Source organism: Trichoplax adhaerens, genomic scaffold, assembly GCF_000150275.1.
Source record: "Trichoplax adhaerens TRIADscaffold_3 genomic scaffold, whole genome shotgun sequence".
Taxonomy (NCBI): domain Eukaryota; kingdom Metazoa; phylum Placozoa; class Uniplacotomia; order Trichoplacea; family Trichoplacidae; genus Trichoplax; species Trichoplax adhaerens.
This window is the reverse complement of record NW_002060945.1, coordinates 9,619,303-9,636,357: the sequence shown is the minus strand read 5'-3', so window position 1 is coordinate 9,636,357 and position 17,055 is coordinate 9,619,303. Positions and strand designations below refer to the sequence as shown.

Genomic DNA, 17,055 nt, shown 5'->3' with positions numbered 1-17,055 from the left:
GTGCAAAAATGGAAAAAAAATCGACAAGCCCCTGACTACAGTCATTGCCGGTAAATGCTGTTTGTATACCTGATTGAGCGTTCAGTATACTCATAAAACGTAGATGTGATTGGCAATGTGTTCAATAACATACTGTTATTTGTGCGTTAATATGTATGGGCAAACGGATCATGATCATTATCATTAGCCTAACAGAAAGTTCATTCAAAATTACAGAAGATTACTTCTGAATATCTATAAACGAAGCACAAACATACATAATAAGTACTGAGAAAGCAAGAGAGACAAATTTAGTGTACTGTACATGGACTAAAAACATCAACTCAACGTTATCATGGAGAAATAAAAATATCACCATCGTGATAGTGCCATAGACTACTAAAAAAACGCATCTTACTATACCATCTGGTGCATCTAGCAGTTCCATGACAGTATACTGCAGTGTGGTGCATTTTTCTATAGGTACCCGATTTACCGCACGATACATATACACGTACATGTAGGTCTAATTGTCCACTTTTGAAGAGCAACGTGAGCAGCATCATTGCTTATTTGGTATAGTTTTATTATTCAATTTCTTGATTTGAATCTTATTCCAACTAAATCACACTGTCTAAAATTAACCTAAGCGGCTAATTTGGATGACAATTATAGACAGTACTGTAGACTGTAGTGTACCGTTTCAGATAGACAGTTCACTTGAAAATGACCGGCAAAAATGGTCAGCTCTCTTATTTTCACACACTGCACGACCGTTCCTTGTCCCCCTCTTTCTTCCTTCTTAGGACTCCCTGATCGTTACTAACTGCGGCATGATTGGAGGCAACAGAAACCATGAACTTTTAGTAGTCCATGACCGGTCTGTACCATATACAGTGAACGAAATTAAGGCTCAATGAATCATAAGAGGTTTTAGCTTCATTTCTGCAAGAGTTTAGCTTGTCAATAAATATTCTGATAAAAGACTCAATTATTCAAATTATATACCTACTGTACGAGACACTCAGAGCTTTATGGCGCAAGCATGATAATCGATATCGTATCAAAATACTGCAGAAACCGCTTTATAATGGCGTTACAGGATCTACATAAATCATTACAGTACGAAAATAACTGCTTCATGAAGACGTTTACAGAATCTGCCGGTTATACGCTATTAATAGCCAAGTAAAGTATAGTTAGGCTGGACACAAAATGGACAGAAATCAGGTTGCACCAAAGTGACATGTCTTACAATTTTCGTAATGCTTAGATTGTCACCATGAAACTGACAACATATAGTATAACTTAGTCTATATCGATCGATGATAATTCACTACAATGCATTATTCAGGCATTTCTTAAATATGATTTTGATTAAATGAAAACAGGATTGAGTACAATTCGTAATATTCTCGTATAACCATTTCAAGTCAAATGCTAGCCAAAATGGCAAATTATGTACTTCTATGATATACGAATACGAGCATGTATGTTACACGCTGTCCAAAAATTGACGATTACGAAAGTTATAAACTATCCCAGCATAGTAACTGTTATTAAGTTTAATGATAGCTAAAAATGACAGTATAGTTATTATTTGGCATACTGGATTCGTACTGCATATCACAATTAACCATAAATAATAATAACCGTCTAGCACTAATGGATTTATTGCGGTACATTTATACTGCTATCATACCTATTCTAAAACGTCTAGTAGCGAGTACTCATTGAAAGATACAGAGGTTGCCTTGCACTTTTCTTGTAACAGTCTCATAGATTATAAAATGGAATCAGCGTAGCTCACAAGATGAATAAATCCTCAAGAATTGCCCATATAAATTAAAAATTATTTTATTTATTAATACTAGTAGCAAAATAAATTCTCTATCCACTGTTACCATACTTATGGTTAGGTATCTAGGAGTAGAAGGTGAAATTCTGTAGGTGACAGTCATATTAATTAGTTAATTATTAATTATTCATCCTGCCTGAATTAGAATATTTTACACCATTTTTCGAGGTTAAAGAAAACAAGAAAGAAATGTAAAAGAGCTGAAATCCCTATGTTATATCGCTACCTTATTATGTTGGTAATACATAAAACATGTGAAAATTTTAGACACAGTATACAATACAATACATTAAGAAAAGTAGTAGTGAAAATTGGACGGATTTTAAAAATAATAATTGATACATAATAAAAACCATCGTAAAAAATAAAAACGGAACCTTAATTGACCAAGTACCAATAGCTAATATCAAACACTAAACAGGACAGTGTAGTTCTTGACTGAACTTTAAGTTTAATGCTTGTAATACATTGATACGCTCATTCTTTCATTATAGAAACTACCATCTTCTTTGATAGTATAATAATAAACTACCATATTAATAATATCAATCAGCTGCAGGATGTACTATTAATATTGTAATGTACTCGTGTGTAACTAAGAACGGATGATAATTAAGAAATTCAACAACAACAAAGATGTTCACGTTAAAAATAGATTGATTTTAACCATAATTGTCAACACGTAAGTATTCAAATTTTCAAGAGAGGAAAGATGCAATGTTGATTTAACCGTATGTATATTACAAAAAAACATTAAACCTGTCTTCCTAATAAGTCATATTACTCTTAAAATAAAACACGTAACATTAGCCGACCGATCAATGGCTACTACGTATAATTAAATCGTGTACGTTATTATCCTACCGTTAAAAAAGGAATATTTTGTCATATTGTGGTCTTTGGTAATACGTAGAATAGTTTCCATATAACTTAATCCGTACTAACTTATCCAATTGTGAAAGTATCTATTTACTATGGTGGATTTAATTGAACTTCATATTTAGCCTTGGAAAGAGATCCACTTGGTATACGTACAGTGTAACATGATGGATCATTCATGTCTCTGAATTTCTCGCGATTATCTTTGAGCTAATTTGTTGATTGCGAGTAAAATTTATAATATAGAATGATCTTACCACACAGTTCTTACAAAGTTACCATAAAATAGTAGTGAATACTTCGTTACTATGTAACATAGAATTAAAAGAGTAACCTCCGTTATAGGATTGATCTAATAAAGTGATGCACATTGACGATGGAAGAATGGACAATGATTGGCGGTTATTTATGAAGTATATAGTATTTCGGTGTCTGTCTACTTGATGTAATTCCAGTAGTTTTGATAAGCCATAAAATCAGTCAACAAGATAGGGAAATAACCAATGGCATTAGTATCTACGTGTAGTGATTACACTTGTGTAGGTCTTGATATTTCCAAGCTGTTCTTTGAAGATCTTCGATCATCTTGTCGCTGTCTAAAAACAAAATTATTGGCATCTCGAGGCATTTTCTTTGCATAATTTGTACGATCCATTAATTCCGGTGTAGTGTTAGCTTGGCCAGATTGATATGATTTTGTAAGATGATTTGGTGGACGCCATGGTGATTGAATAGCGGTAGGATTGAGTGAATTCCGTAAGTTTTGACCATGGATTTTATCATTAGCCTGGCTTTTCTCACGATAACTTGAGAAGGCTAAACTACCTTGACCATTACTAACGTGTGTTGGTGAATTAACAGCGTTAGGCTGCGATAGTGCCGATGAAGAAGAACTACCAGAATCAATTCGACCATTTCTATCTTTACCATTAACTAAATCACGATATGGAGCATGCTTGGGAGTCTTATAGAGCCGCGAAAATTCGCGCTGCTGTTCTATTTGTCTCTCACGAAATTGTCGCTCCTCATCACGACGTTTTTGTTGTTCTTGCGCTCGCTGAAACATTGGTTTACTGTCGCCTTCGAAACGGTTATCAGATCGACTAGACTCACGATGTGTATTATGATTTGGTCGTCTGCCTGTGTTAACATCTTTGAAATCCGTTGTGTGATCATATCGGTCGTTTGGTTTCGGTCTTTGATCTAAGCCATTAAAATGAACGTTGTTCGAAATGCGTGAATGCGTTCCATTTGGTAAATATTTATCATTGACGTGGTTGTGATTGTGATGGCCATTAGCTTGAACATGATTAGGTTCTGTACGTGGAGGTTGATAGCTTCTAGGTCCATTATCTGATTCTTTAGTTTCTCCTACTTGTGAATTATGATCTATTCTTCTAGCAATAGGCGGCAATGAAGTTTGTCGAGATGATTTTTTATTAGAGGAGTTATCTTTGCTGCTCTTTGATCTTTAAAGTAGCAGAAAAATACATGTTAATTTAGAAAGTAAAATGCCAAATACTTATAATACAATCTCTAGGATTTCTATTTGATCCATTATAATTTGTACGGTTGATTTTATAAATTTCTAACTTTAACGAAACAGCAATAGCTTATAAATTACAAATTATGACTTATTGCTTACTTAAAAATTCCCTTAAAGAAACCGGATTTCTTCTTTTTAAGCGGCGCGTCCTTTTTAACAGGTTCATGATTTTCTCCTAATTTTCCATTACCGAGGCATATTTTAAAGATTATGACATATTTGAATTAATTTTGATTATAAGTGTTGCACAATCCTGTCATAATAATCATGTAATATGACTGCAATATATATATCTACACAATATAAACGTGTTATTTTATAACTGACCTCTACCATTTTTTGGCTGTCTGTCGCTCAACGCGTTGCGAAAGCTATTATTGCATGGGCGATTTCTATGTATATAAATTGTAGATCATTGAAAAGTAATAAAATTTTAGTTCCTTCTTTTAAACTGAAATAAATTCTATTGTTCAAAGCTTGCAATGTTGAATAACAATCAATATCCAAAGGATTATAAGTGTAAAAATAAATACGATTGACTAATATCAAATTATAAAGTTAAAAATTGTAATTGTTCTACCTACCGATTGATGTGATTCTCCGATTCTGGATGATTTTGTGAATTTGGTAAATATGTAGTACCGGAGTCTACTATTCAAATTTATTTTAATAAATAACCATAAATTAGCCAGTAAGCAATTTGTTACAGACTTAGGTTTGTATACGTATGTAGCGTGTCATATTTAACTCAATATTTAGGAATAACTATTCCTACATGAAATTGGGTCATGATTTCTTCTGAGTTCTTCTTGTCGATCTTGGTCACCAGTATTTGAAGCATTACCCATCAAATCCATGCTTCGAGACCTAGCAGCACTTTTTAGATTTTGAAAGAATGGTATATCTTGAGCATTTCTAGTACGGCTATGGCGTTCAGAAAATGAATGCCGTTCAGGAGCGTCTCTTGCGAACGCCGATCCATCTGGTTCAGGTGAAATGGATCTATCCGGTATGTCATGATCTGTGTAACTAGATACCTCAGGTTTATTGCTAATTTCTACCATTTGAGGTGAATCCCGATAACCTTCAGGTGGCAGTGGGCTGTCCATGACATCGTAAGTGTTAGGATTAGAAAGATGGTGATAGCCATCAGTTTGTTCCGGATCAGTTGGAATTACAGATAATGTCGCATTTGCATAATCAGCTGCCGGGTTAAAAGATTTTGGTTGTTGTGGAACGCTGCGTGGATCATCATTGATTACAGGATCAGTTATATAATTTTTCAAAGGAGATGGAAGATGGCTATCATTAGTAAAGACCACATCATCTAGAAAGTCTTCGGGGTGACTATTCTTGAAATATGTATCTTGTGATGGATTAGAAAGTAAATGGCTACTATCCATTGTGTCGCTGATCATGGAGACTTGTGTTCCTGTATGCCTCAAAACAGCAAAAGTAACAAATCCTGCCCTCTCTATGGCATCCTTCATGATTGCTTTTAAAGTTGACATAGCCTCGTCATTTGCAAGATGATTTAGCGAGATATTATTAACCGCAATGACACGATCATCCTTTAGTAACCTGCCATCCTAAATAAAAATAACGACTCTAAGTTTTAAGATATATTCAAATTTATAAATTGCAATAGATGCAATAGATATTCAATTACAATGATTATATCAGTTCTCTCTTAGATCATTTCTTAATGGCTATGTAACTAGTGATGTTCTTAATTAAATATTTTTATTTTAGCTAAAGTTTATAATAATTTCGGTATGAAATGTAACTCTTTGATATTAGCAATACCTGGTCTGCTGCGCTCCCGGGCATAATTGCTTTAATAAAAATACCAGCATCCTTTCTGCCAGTGGGCGATGAACTATCTTCATTCAAAATACGCCCTTTCACATTGATGCCTAATCCACCTGCAGGAGACGTTCTTAGCTTAACCTGGATTATTTCAGTATGCATTTGAAAATCTTCAGGAATAATCGGTGCAGGTTTTGGTTCAGTAAAAGCATGATCATTAGGAGTAGGCAATGGCTCTAAGGACGACATAGGAGTGACTGAACTAACTGGATTCGGTGAACTATCATTAATTTCTTGTGGTTCTGGAACTACTACTGGTTGGTTTGGCGAAACATCTTCAGATGATACTTGATTATTTGTTGATACCTAATTGATAATAAGTGATCTAATTAGAAATTTATAAGTAAGAAAATAACCATTTTAATTGTAAGAGGGATCACTTACTGCAGTATCTTCATTTTCTTGATCATCTTGTCTTGACACAACCAATCTTACAACTCCTATACAACTTTTGAGTAGGGCTACGACTTCATGTCGACTCTTATTAACTACATCCATATCATTAACCTAAAGGACACCAGATTGATGATAGATAACTTTGATTATTTCATTTAATTGCAATACTGAAAATAGTGGCCTCTTTCGACTTTGTTACAGTGTTAGATATCAATAGTAATATAATAATAATTTAAGGAACGTTACTTAATTAGCACCAGAAATAATAAAATCCTGAAATTGCTGAGACGATGAAATTAACGTCAGCAATACCTCTAATAAGCGATCTCCAATTTTTAATCGACCATCTCTTGCTGCTACACCCTTTGATACTACTTTCTTGATGTAGATTGGTTTATCATTTCCTGTAGAATTATCACGACTCGTTATAGTAAAACCAAGCCCTTCTTCACCTACAGTTAAACGAAATAAAGTACAACGAAATTAAAATATTGTAGCTACTAATACGAATACTGTTGATCTCAGTAACTACTTCAAAGTAAAATTGAATCTTCAATTCAAGAAAAGATGCTACCAATATAAATGCGAAATTCTCTCTCTTTCAGCAATTATAATCGCAACAATAACATTTTATAACGATCTATTACTTCGATTAAATTATAATACATTTGCAAGTAATTCTGATTGATCTAAATCGTATCTATTCACAAATAAGGATTTTTCTTACCTTTAACTAAATCGATAGTAACTCTTTTACCAATCCTTTTAGTATTGGCAGATAATGGCATGATAGTTTTACCTAACAAATTAATTGTTGCACATATTACACGGGGTACGGTTATCTACTTAAGTATCAATTTCTAAACTGATTCTATTAATTTTAGATAAAAATAATTCATTATGGTGCTATCTGTACTTCGTAACTAACCAATTTTATCTAATATCTTTCCTTTGTTTTCGTCATCGCTAGTCCCGCTAGATCTATCATGACTTCCATCATCTATACATTAAAAATATGAAATTACTACCAAGTTCTTGAACTTATTTCAGTTTTATTTTCCATCTTGTACAGAATTAAGATAATAATATAAAAGCAATATCTTAAATGATGCAAATGAGCTTACAGTGAGTACTAGGCTCCTTAATATTTTTATCATTGCTTTCATTTTCCTATATGATGCAAGTAAAATAGTTATAAAAATTGGGTTGTTTACGGTATTTTATGCTGGAAACATAGATAATATAGTTTTAAATATAGTAAAAGAATGTATCCAATGCATACTCCTCTGTCTTCCATTTCTGTTAATTTACGATCTTGCTCCTCAGCCCAGTTAGATAACATTGGGTGATTTAATCCTAGTGACCTTCTTGAAGTTAGCCCTTTTGTAAATCGATCATCGTCTGTAGCCGAATTGTCTACGGGAGTGCTAGTTGAATTAGTAAATTTGGCGCCTTGGTTGTTTGGTTCATTTCCGTTATCGATCTGGTGATCTATATCATTAAAAAGTAACTCCTTTTAAACTGAATCACACTAACACTAATAGTACTTTTTTTACTACGTTCAAAACAACATACTGCACATCTTTACGATAATAATTATTACGAGAAAAATGAACACGGTAACATACCGACAATCGAGTTAAGATTGCGAGGCATATGATTTATTTCTGCTGTAAACATTTCAGGGCTAGCTGTGCCATTAGACGAAGCACTTGGAATATCAGTGACATTAAGCCCAGCATAGCGACCTGGTCGGTCTTCTTCATAGTTAGCAATGACCTAATTCAAATCAGTACCATCAATTCAGTTATATCGAATGATAAAGCTTATCAAGTATTACGACAGTGGTTGATATGAAATATAATTAGCAAACTAGCTGCAATTACCATATCACGATCGTCCAAGACTTCGTTAACTAGATCATCATCATCTAAGATAGCGTGATCTTTTGCATCTTCTACTGATCTTACATAAACACCTTCACCAGGTAGCTAGAAAATTAGAATGCGTAAATAGTCATCATTAATATGATAAAATATTATTATATTATCTATTAATTCAGAGAAAGGGAGAGATATCCTTTCCAAAGCAAGGGTAAATGACGATTTGAAAGTAAATGTTGCATTAGTATATGCATGAATAAACAGCACTCATCCATCATATTATCTATTAATTCAAAGAAAGGGAGAGATATCCTTTCAAAAGCAAGGATAAATGGCGATTTGAAAGTAAATGTTGCATCAGTATACGCATGAATAAACAGCACTCATCCAATACAGTGAGTAAATTATATGCTTAACCTAAAAGATATAAATACTAATATTTAACTTTTTAAAGACATACTAAATAATAATCCTTACTAATATAATAGAATGTAGTCTGGTAAGAATATTATCTAACCTGACTCTATTAATATAAGAAGATTCAACGGCTATTTTCTGGTATTAGTAACTTTATAAATTAGCTTTAATTAAAATTTTAAATTTATTCCCCCCAAAATATTATGCTGTATTAATTTATCTCTAATAGATTGAAAGAATATGTTGAGAATACGATGTTAATCAAGTATTCAAATAGGTTTTTGTTTGATTTCTATATTCTAGAGATGTGATAAGATCTTTAGCTTTATCGATAGATGATATATTTGAAGATAAGCTATAATGGAGACACATTTTAACTTTCCTAGTAGCTATTACAGGCCAAACGGTGTTGTACCACACATCTGCAAGGCACTGTGACAATACTTGGTAGACTATATAAACTAGCAATTACATTCTCTTTTATAACGATCGTTAATCTATACATACTTTTAAAATCTATCAATACAAACATAAGATTTCGTAATATCTTTGTTAATAAATAGCACAATCATTTCTATTTAATAAACATCATTTTTTCCCATAAATTTTATAGATATTTAATAATCTATTTTTCACATCATGTAGACGATATTGCCATGTTATATCACTGTGAGCTTTTTTGTATCATAGTTAAAGTAAAACTAAATCAATTAATTATTCAGGTATGAGGCATTAGAATCTAATAAATTTAGAGAGTGCATTTAATTTGATAAATGATTGATTGGTATTACATAAGGGGAAAATATGTAATGATAGCATGACAGTAGGACATATCTATCTCTATTTAATCTATTTATTAACTATTGATTCCAATTATGAACTCAGGTGGGAAAATTTGAAAATATTCTATCAAGCAAAAGATGGCAACAAGATTAAAAAGAAAGTCAAAGAACAATATGATCAGGAGCAATGGGATAGTCTATTCTTCTAATTGATCTATAAAGGAACAGTATATACATGATAACAATAATTGATTATGTAGGTACTATTTTCAACTAGCAGTTGTTAACAATCAATATTATCTTTACCAACTTATTCTAAACGATTAAGATAGTCAATTATAAAATAATTTAATAACTGAAGAATTCACTATGTATCGTGTATGACCGTTATTATTCAAGAATAACAATCCAGTAGTCAAGAGCCTTATTTTTACTTACAATTAAGTTAGAAAGAAAGCTTTCACTCAGTTAAACAGATGTTGATACAGTTATATGGTGTAAATCATTTACGTTTATTTTTTTTAGACGGTTAATTCACTGCTGGTTGATAGTATAAATTCTTTTTTGATCACTACGATCGAATTGTAATGTAGCTAGTGTGCTAAGAACAGAGGGAACAGTTTTAATTTAGAATTAATTTTCATATGGTAGTACTCTTATATTACATAAGCTTATTAAGATAATTTAAAGGATATTGATTGTGCATGATTACCCTAGTGGAGCGTTTGACAAGTACTCCAAAGTTATTTCAATCGACTATATTAGTAATAATTGATTTCAATGATATCTTAATTTTACTTTGTTGACAAAACGTTTATTGAGGTATTAACATACTCTTGTTATTGAAAGAATTTAAATTACTTAAACACTATCAGATGATAAGATAGGAAAGGAAATAATTCAAAGGAATAGATCATTAGTGATGGCAATGATGTTATGATCTTTGATTTTAATTTAGACTACTCTATGGTTGTATTTGAGCCATTACCGTTATACCAATTTACGAAAAGAATTTGTTGCAATCTTTTCATTAAGACAAATCCACTATAACACTGATCTATCTATAGAATCGGTGTACCCTGGGGTGAGAATTTACGCCTAAAGTCTGCCCTTATCGATACTATCGCCTAAGTATACGTATATGTGTACTGTAGTTTTTTTTTAAATTACGCTTTACATAGTTTGTGTAATAATTATTATAGGCGAACCACATTAATTTGTAGGTATTTTTCTATTACTTTTCACAGTATCAATTATTTTTTTTGGAATCTGCAGTTACTTAAGACCATTACAATAAAGAAGTAATTGAACTTCTGTACTGTATACTAGAATATAGATTTTTCATGAATTTTATCTCAAATTTACAACTATAATGTAGATGGAGTAGATATTGAAGAATTCGTTTTTCTAATTCATCGTATTATATTAAACACTTAAGAAAATGATAAAAAATCTTTCGTTTAGTGGTAATCTTAACTTGTCTTGACGCTGATAGAAGATTGACATGTTACTATACTAAAAGTTGCTAAGCGGCGTTTTAACCCGACTAAACAAATTCATTACCGTATTAGTATTTAAACTGCATATACTATACAGTGATAGGCCTGATAGTTTAATCATCGTGCCATTAATTTAGACCATGACAGTTCTCAAATAGCTTAGCGTTAAATTTTGCAACTAATAATTAAGTAGGATAACAAAACAGCGTATATGTATATTGATATTGTCAATGTTGTATGTGAGCGTAATATTAAAGAAAAAACAGTATGCCCATCAACTTTAAAGTCAAAGTTTGGTAACGCTATTGATCACATTGGCGTTATTTACATGTGTTAATTACTTTTTCTAGCCATATCGAAGTTATTTTTTGCAATATTAAACACCTTGCTAAAAAAAATGGCTCTCGGATAAATTTAAGGGTCTGAATAAATTAAAGAGCTAAAGAAACTTTTCTTAATTTACCTTTTTGGTCACTTTCCTATATCGATCCACAGCTTTTTTAATTAAATCAGAAATTCGAAGGTCACCACTACTGCATGGCACCAAGATACGAATTTCACCGAAAATAACTGTTATTTTCATGGTGAATTTAATTTTCTTGTTCAGCAAACACTATTTCTCGACGAGTAATTACGTTAAAACTTGATTTGAAGACTGCCAGTCCAAACGTAGACTAAGTTCTCATACGAGTAATGGATGCTCTGTTGAAGATATTACTCATGAGACAAGTTTACTTTTTGATTGCTCTACCTCTTGATTTTTCTCCTTTTTGTCAACTTATAGTGGAAATAATTATTAAATGAGTTTTTTCTCTTACAAACATTATTTAACCTAACTAACGATAGCTAATGCCATCGCTAGCCTTTACAATTTTATGTCTATTGCCGTAGTCTACTATACTTTCGGCTTGATTTGATGAAGTGACAGTTAATCCATAGAGTGATAATGTTAAGGAGTAATACTTGTCAATTGTTTGGTGAATGTTGTTGCTTTCTTCTCAGTATGATATTCTTCTTTACGGCTGATTTTAGATAAAAATAAACGTGCTTAATTCTAACTTGGTAGTATAATGTAAAGAAGGAAATGCGTTAGTGCAAAATGATAGCCAGTATGATCCTTGGTTGATAGGTGGCCAGCCAATAAGTAAAGAAATGAAGTGAAGTAAGTTTGATAGAATGTAATATCTATAGAGAGAGAAATCGATATAAACAGAATGAGAATTTGTTAAAATTGGCTTTGTTCACGTAATCTATACGAGTTGTAATAAGATGACATGGATAGGAAATAAATTGCTATTTGAGATTATAAGACATATCAAAGATAGCTCGGATTTCTACACCAATTAAATAAAATGGAATAATAGATATACGAATGGGTTATCATCGACAACAGATTACTGTAGACTATGGTAAATTATGTCGACTATCTCTAGATGATCAAGTTGGCAAAAATTGTATTGAAGCCAATTTACTTGTTTAAATAGAAGTAGTTGCTATTCAATCGTCAGAGAAAGAACTTTCTAAAAAGCATCTCTACTATCTATACTACCGTTATTAACGTTAAAAGTACAAGATACTATTAGCATATGAACCGATAATTTAAGTAAAAAAAAAAGAAAAAGGAAAGAGTAGTAAACGAATAGATCTAATGTCAAGCTATTTTACTTGCCTTCTCCAGTAGTACAATCTGACTTGACTGGAGGGTGGTAGAACCAATTTATTAAAGCGATGGGGTCGACTAACTTTTTTAGAATCTTACTATTAAGTGATGGTACTGCCCTATTTTTCAATAATAGACTAACATTCCGCGTTCCTAGTCACACTCCGTGATCATATTCACTCTTGCATTTGCTTAACTATAATAAGGACTATCGATGTTTAGAAGGATACATACAAACATAAGCGATTTTGTATAATAGTTTACAGTTGACTAAACTGCATTCAAGACAGTATAGAGAGAAAAGACAAAATGGGAGGAGGGGAAAATAATAAAAGAGATAAAAATGTGTCGGAATCAATGCTTAGCGATGATGAGTAAAAAAAAGAAAATGATGTAACTGTCGGTGGTAGACTAGTAGCCAGTTATGGTCATCTGTACGATAGTTTTAGCCTACTCAGTATACTGTACTGTAGAAGAAGGAAGATTATTGATTTTATTATTCATCTAGCCTAACAATACTATGGGATAGCGTCATAATAGCATAGAACCAATCATCAATTAACCACGCCGATAGAAATACGTTCATGAATAGATTTATGGTTCTAAGCTTCTTTTATCCATAATAATAAAATCGACATGCATGCATTAGTTTGAATTTGATTTGCTTAAAATCATGTTACTATTCTATTCTCCTTGTAGACTAACTATAAATAGTGACTTCGTTTTCAATAGAATATGTGCTTGATACAGCTGCAAGTGGAGTATAAATAGTATTGATCAGGCCTGTTAGATAAATAAATTCTTATCCCATTTAAAGCCATCCTATCAAATGATCTGTTGATTGCATATCCGTTATAGTATAAATTAATGAAGTTGAAAAACAGGCTATGCGCGTGGAGAAAAGGTTACTTTCTGATAACTGATTAAGACTGTGATTTTAGTTGTAATAGAATTAGGCAGAAATCATTAACAGGATTAATTTTCCTTGTTGTCAGCATTTGAATGCAATGCAACATTGTTATTATATATAATAAGTAAAAGAAAAACTTGGCGATGCAAGTCTTTCACGACGATACATCAATTATACTTTAAAATTGCTCGATATTTTCTTCTTTATAATCTATTTGCAAGATAAAGAGATATATAAATATCACTTTTTGCAGGCGCTAGGCATTAAAATTTATCGCAAGTTTTGTATTTTTTCGTGAACTACTTAAATTACAACTAATTCAATTATGGATGTGAATTTTGGTATTGAAAGACATTTTTCAACAGAAGAGAATAATTGTGGCATGTCTGTTGGTATACCGTACTGTATTACTAGTGAAGGTGTTAGGCTATGGTCAACATCTTGTAAAACCATATGTTCCATCTGAGTTCAGAAATGATTTTTTAAGTAAGCTTAAATTGGTCCTTTAGCTCCTGAATCAGATCAGGTTTTGGGCATATCTCATACTACTTATTATTTAACTGGATAAGACACATGCTTCTAACAATCCATGCCATCATCACATATTGATTCCAAAGAGAGCTCTGCAACCTGTATTCGTTATTAACGTACATTCATAGATGATGCAATTATTTTATTTTATTTTCATATTGTTATTATTATTATTGTGTAGTCTAGTATTATAGACAAATGCCAATGTAGTCACCGTCAGAATTAATGATTGTAATTAATTGATCGCTCTGCGGTAGAGGAATGATTGGTTATAAGATGGAACTGTCGATCAAATGCCATAAGATTAATCCTAATTTCTCTGTGGGGTGCTATTTATATGTTGTGCTATTCAAATTTCTGCCGTAACGCATTCATAATAATTGTTGCATTTGAATCAACAGCAATTTAATCTGCAGCCATCGTCTGTTACTGTAATTATCATGTTTATTTCAGCCATAAACCTGTGGGATTCCGGCATGGTGGCGTTTTGATTAATCCTAGTATAGTTAACAAGATACAGTTGAACGTATTGTAAGCCAGTAAACTAGATTTTGTAGAAGATTGAACTTATTTGATAATGAATGTTAAAATATCGAGCATTAAAGGACGATTCAAAGTTTATCTTTTCAATAAAGTAATTAAAATGATAAATTCTGTTAAAAGAACAGTATTTAGGTATGTTACTTTATTCAAGAGATACGGGCACAGTATAAATATGGAAGCTTCATATGCTTTGGTTAGCTAAAAATGAAGAAAGGTTACAACTATAGTAAGTAGCGGTATGCTCACTGATATCCCTTCATAAATTTGATCGTAAATGAATTATGGTTTTATCTCACTTGACTTGGCTTACACTGATGAAGAGATTGAACAGGTTTTTCAATAACATGATTCTCGCTTCCTGAACAAGCTTGTTTTTGATATTAATGAATTAATCAAACTTTCATAATATAGTTTAAGTTTATCCAATTATTCTAAAATAACCAAACCAATTAGTAAACTGAAGAGAAAATTAGAACTCACTTGCAATAGACTTGTTTAATTACAAAATAATTCCATTGCATCAATTTTCGTATTAAGCAATTATGTGTACAAACATGATCTCGACGGTAACCAATTTATTAGTACAGTAGTTATCTATTATGCCATTTAAGGCAAGAATATCCCGGTTATCTGCTCGATCTAGTTCTATTCCCTAGCAATCCATCAAGTCTAGTGATTAAAATTACAGTAATACTTGCCGTAGAGAGAATTCACATATCCTGTAAATTATGGCCTAACACTGAATGCATGGTACTACCGTCGACTTGATTAGAAGGAATGCATGCTTCTGTATATTGTATGGTTGAATGAATTGAAATGGCAGATAGAGCTCCAATTCGTACTTATGCAGTTTTGATAGGTGTTCATTCATGCAAATGAAAAGTATTTATTGCAACATTAGTGTATTACGGCTGAAAGAACGGAATTATCCGCTGTTAGTGGGCATTCAGTTGTAGAATTTGACTCTCTGTTGCCAATTTATAGTAACGTACACAGTTGTCAAGCAATCCTTGCACGGCAGCTAACTCAAGCGATAAAATTAGTATCTCTCAATATGATTAAGTTGATGATAATACAGTATTTAACTAACTTGATATGTAAATGATAATATCAAATGAGTGGAATGAATAATCCTTCAATGATATACTCTGTATCTCTCTATGCATACAATGCAGAATATACTGTATCAATAGTTGTTTATGAATCGTTGTTATTGAAATATTATAATTCATCAAAACTTATTTATTTACTCTAATACTATTATCAAGGATAGTTAAAATAGTCGGCTGATTTATCTTTGATACCTGTAATGCTTGTATTACTATAGAATTTCTACAAGTATGCTCAAGTATCCAAGTATCATTGATGTTTTATTGCGGATGTGATTTCCATGATTGATGTCAACCAATTAACGCCAATTGTATGGATCTGCGTTGCTACTGAGTGGTTCTGTTCCATTAATTGATTGATTCTACTGGCAATGGAAGAAAGTATGCTTCTTCGCGTAAAGCAAATTGTACCATGTTGATTTAGCAATGATAACGCCTCAAATCATGATCATCAATGAAATATTACTGTTGGTGGTTTATTATAAGTCTAATGGAATGATCATGTAGAGTCAAAATCAGAATCGGCTTTTTTTTTCTGACTTGGTTGAGCTGCATATTACTTTTGAAAAATATTTATGTCTCACTGCATCTCAATTGCACCTAGATCGATACTGGGTATAGCCGTATAGGTAGGGTAGCGTGGTGTGACGAAGAAGACTTGCGTTTCATTGTAAACCTATGGATGAATATGGTGATAATCTATACAGTTGGTTCCATGACAATAATCTACAATTACAAGCATAAAGTTGAGTTGTTATTATTGACCGAGAAAGATTCAATTTTCAGGATAAAGTCACAATTTTGAAATAATAAACGCCCTTAAAACATCAACCTGGCGGTGTAAACTAAAATAATTGTAGCTGAGTTCGCTCTTCCAGTATTCCACTGTACTGTACTGTACTGTACTGTACTCATGCTGAATACTGTACTGTACTGCACTGTAGGAACACGGACAGACTGAGGGACTGCTCTACACTCACAGTACAGCAAAGTCCTTCAAATTGTCCAGACAGTTCTTAAAAAAAACCTCATTTTACGAATCAGTAGGTCAAACCATAGCATTTTATCATTCAGCTTGGACGATTTTGATGATTTTCATTATTGATTCATATTCAGAAATCATCCACTTAGTAGGTGTACTGTATGTACAGTCTACCGTACTGTCCTGCTTTTATTCAAACGTTTTCAACCAAA

General features: G+C 32.3%; 1 protein-coding gene across 1 annotated transcript; it reads right to left on the bottom strand.

The window, feature by feature from the left end:
* Window positions 1–3,245: 3,245 nt before the first annotated feature.
* TRIADDRAFT_55106 (uncharacterized protein) lies at window positions 3,246–11,691 on the bottom strand (the record flags this gene model as incomplete). The annotated part of the gene is made up of 15 exons (XM_002110718.1): window positions 3,246–4,185; window positions 4,362–4,437; window positions 4,590–4,654; window positions 4,847–4,913; window positions 5,038–5,851; window positions 6,069–6,437; window positions 6,516–6,638; window positions 6,840–6,979; window positions 7,255–7,326; window positions 7,456–7,527; window positions 7,652–7,697; window positions 7,810–8,018; window positions 8,156–8,306; window positions 8,414–8,518; window positions 11,572–11,691. 15 exons carry the CDS (start codon window positions 11,689–11,691, stop codon window positions 3,246–3,248), a joined length of 3,369 nt encoding a protein of 1,122 aa, XP_002110754.1.
* Window positions 11,692–17,055: the final 5,364 nt, after the last annotated feature.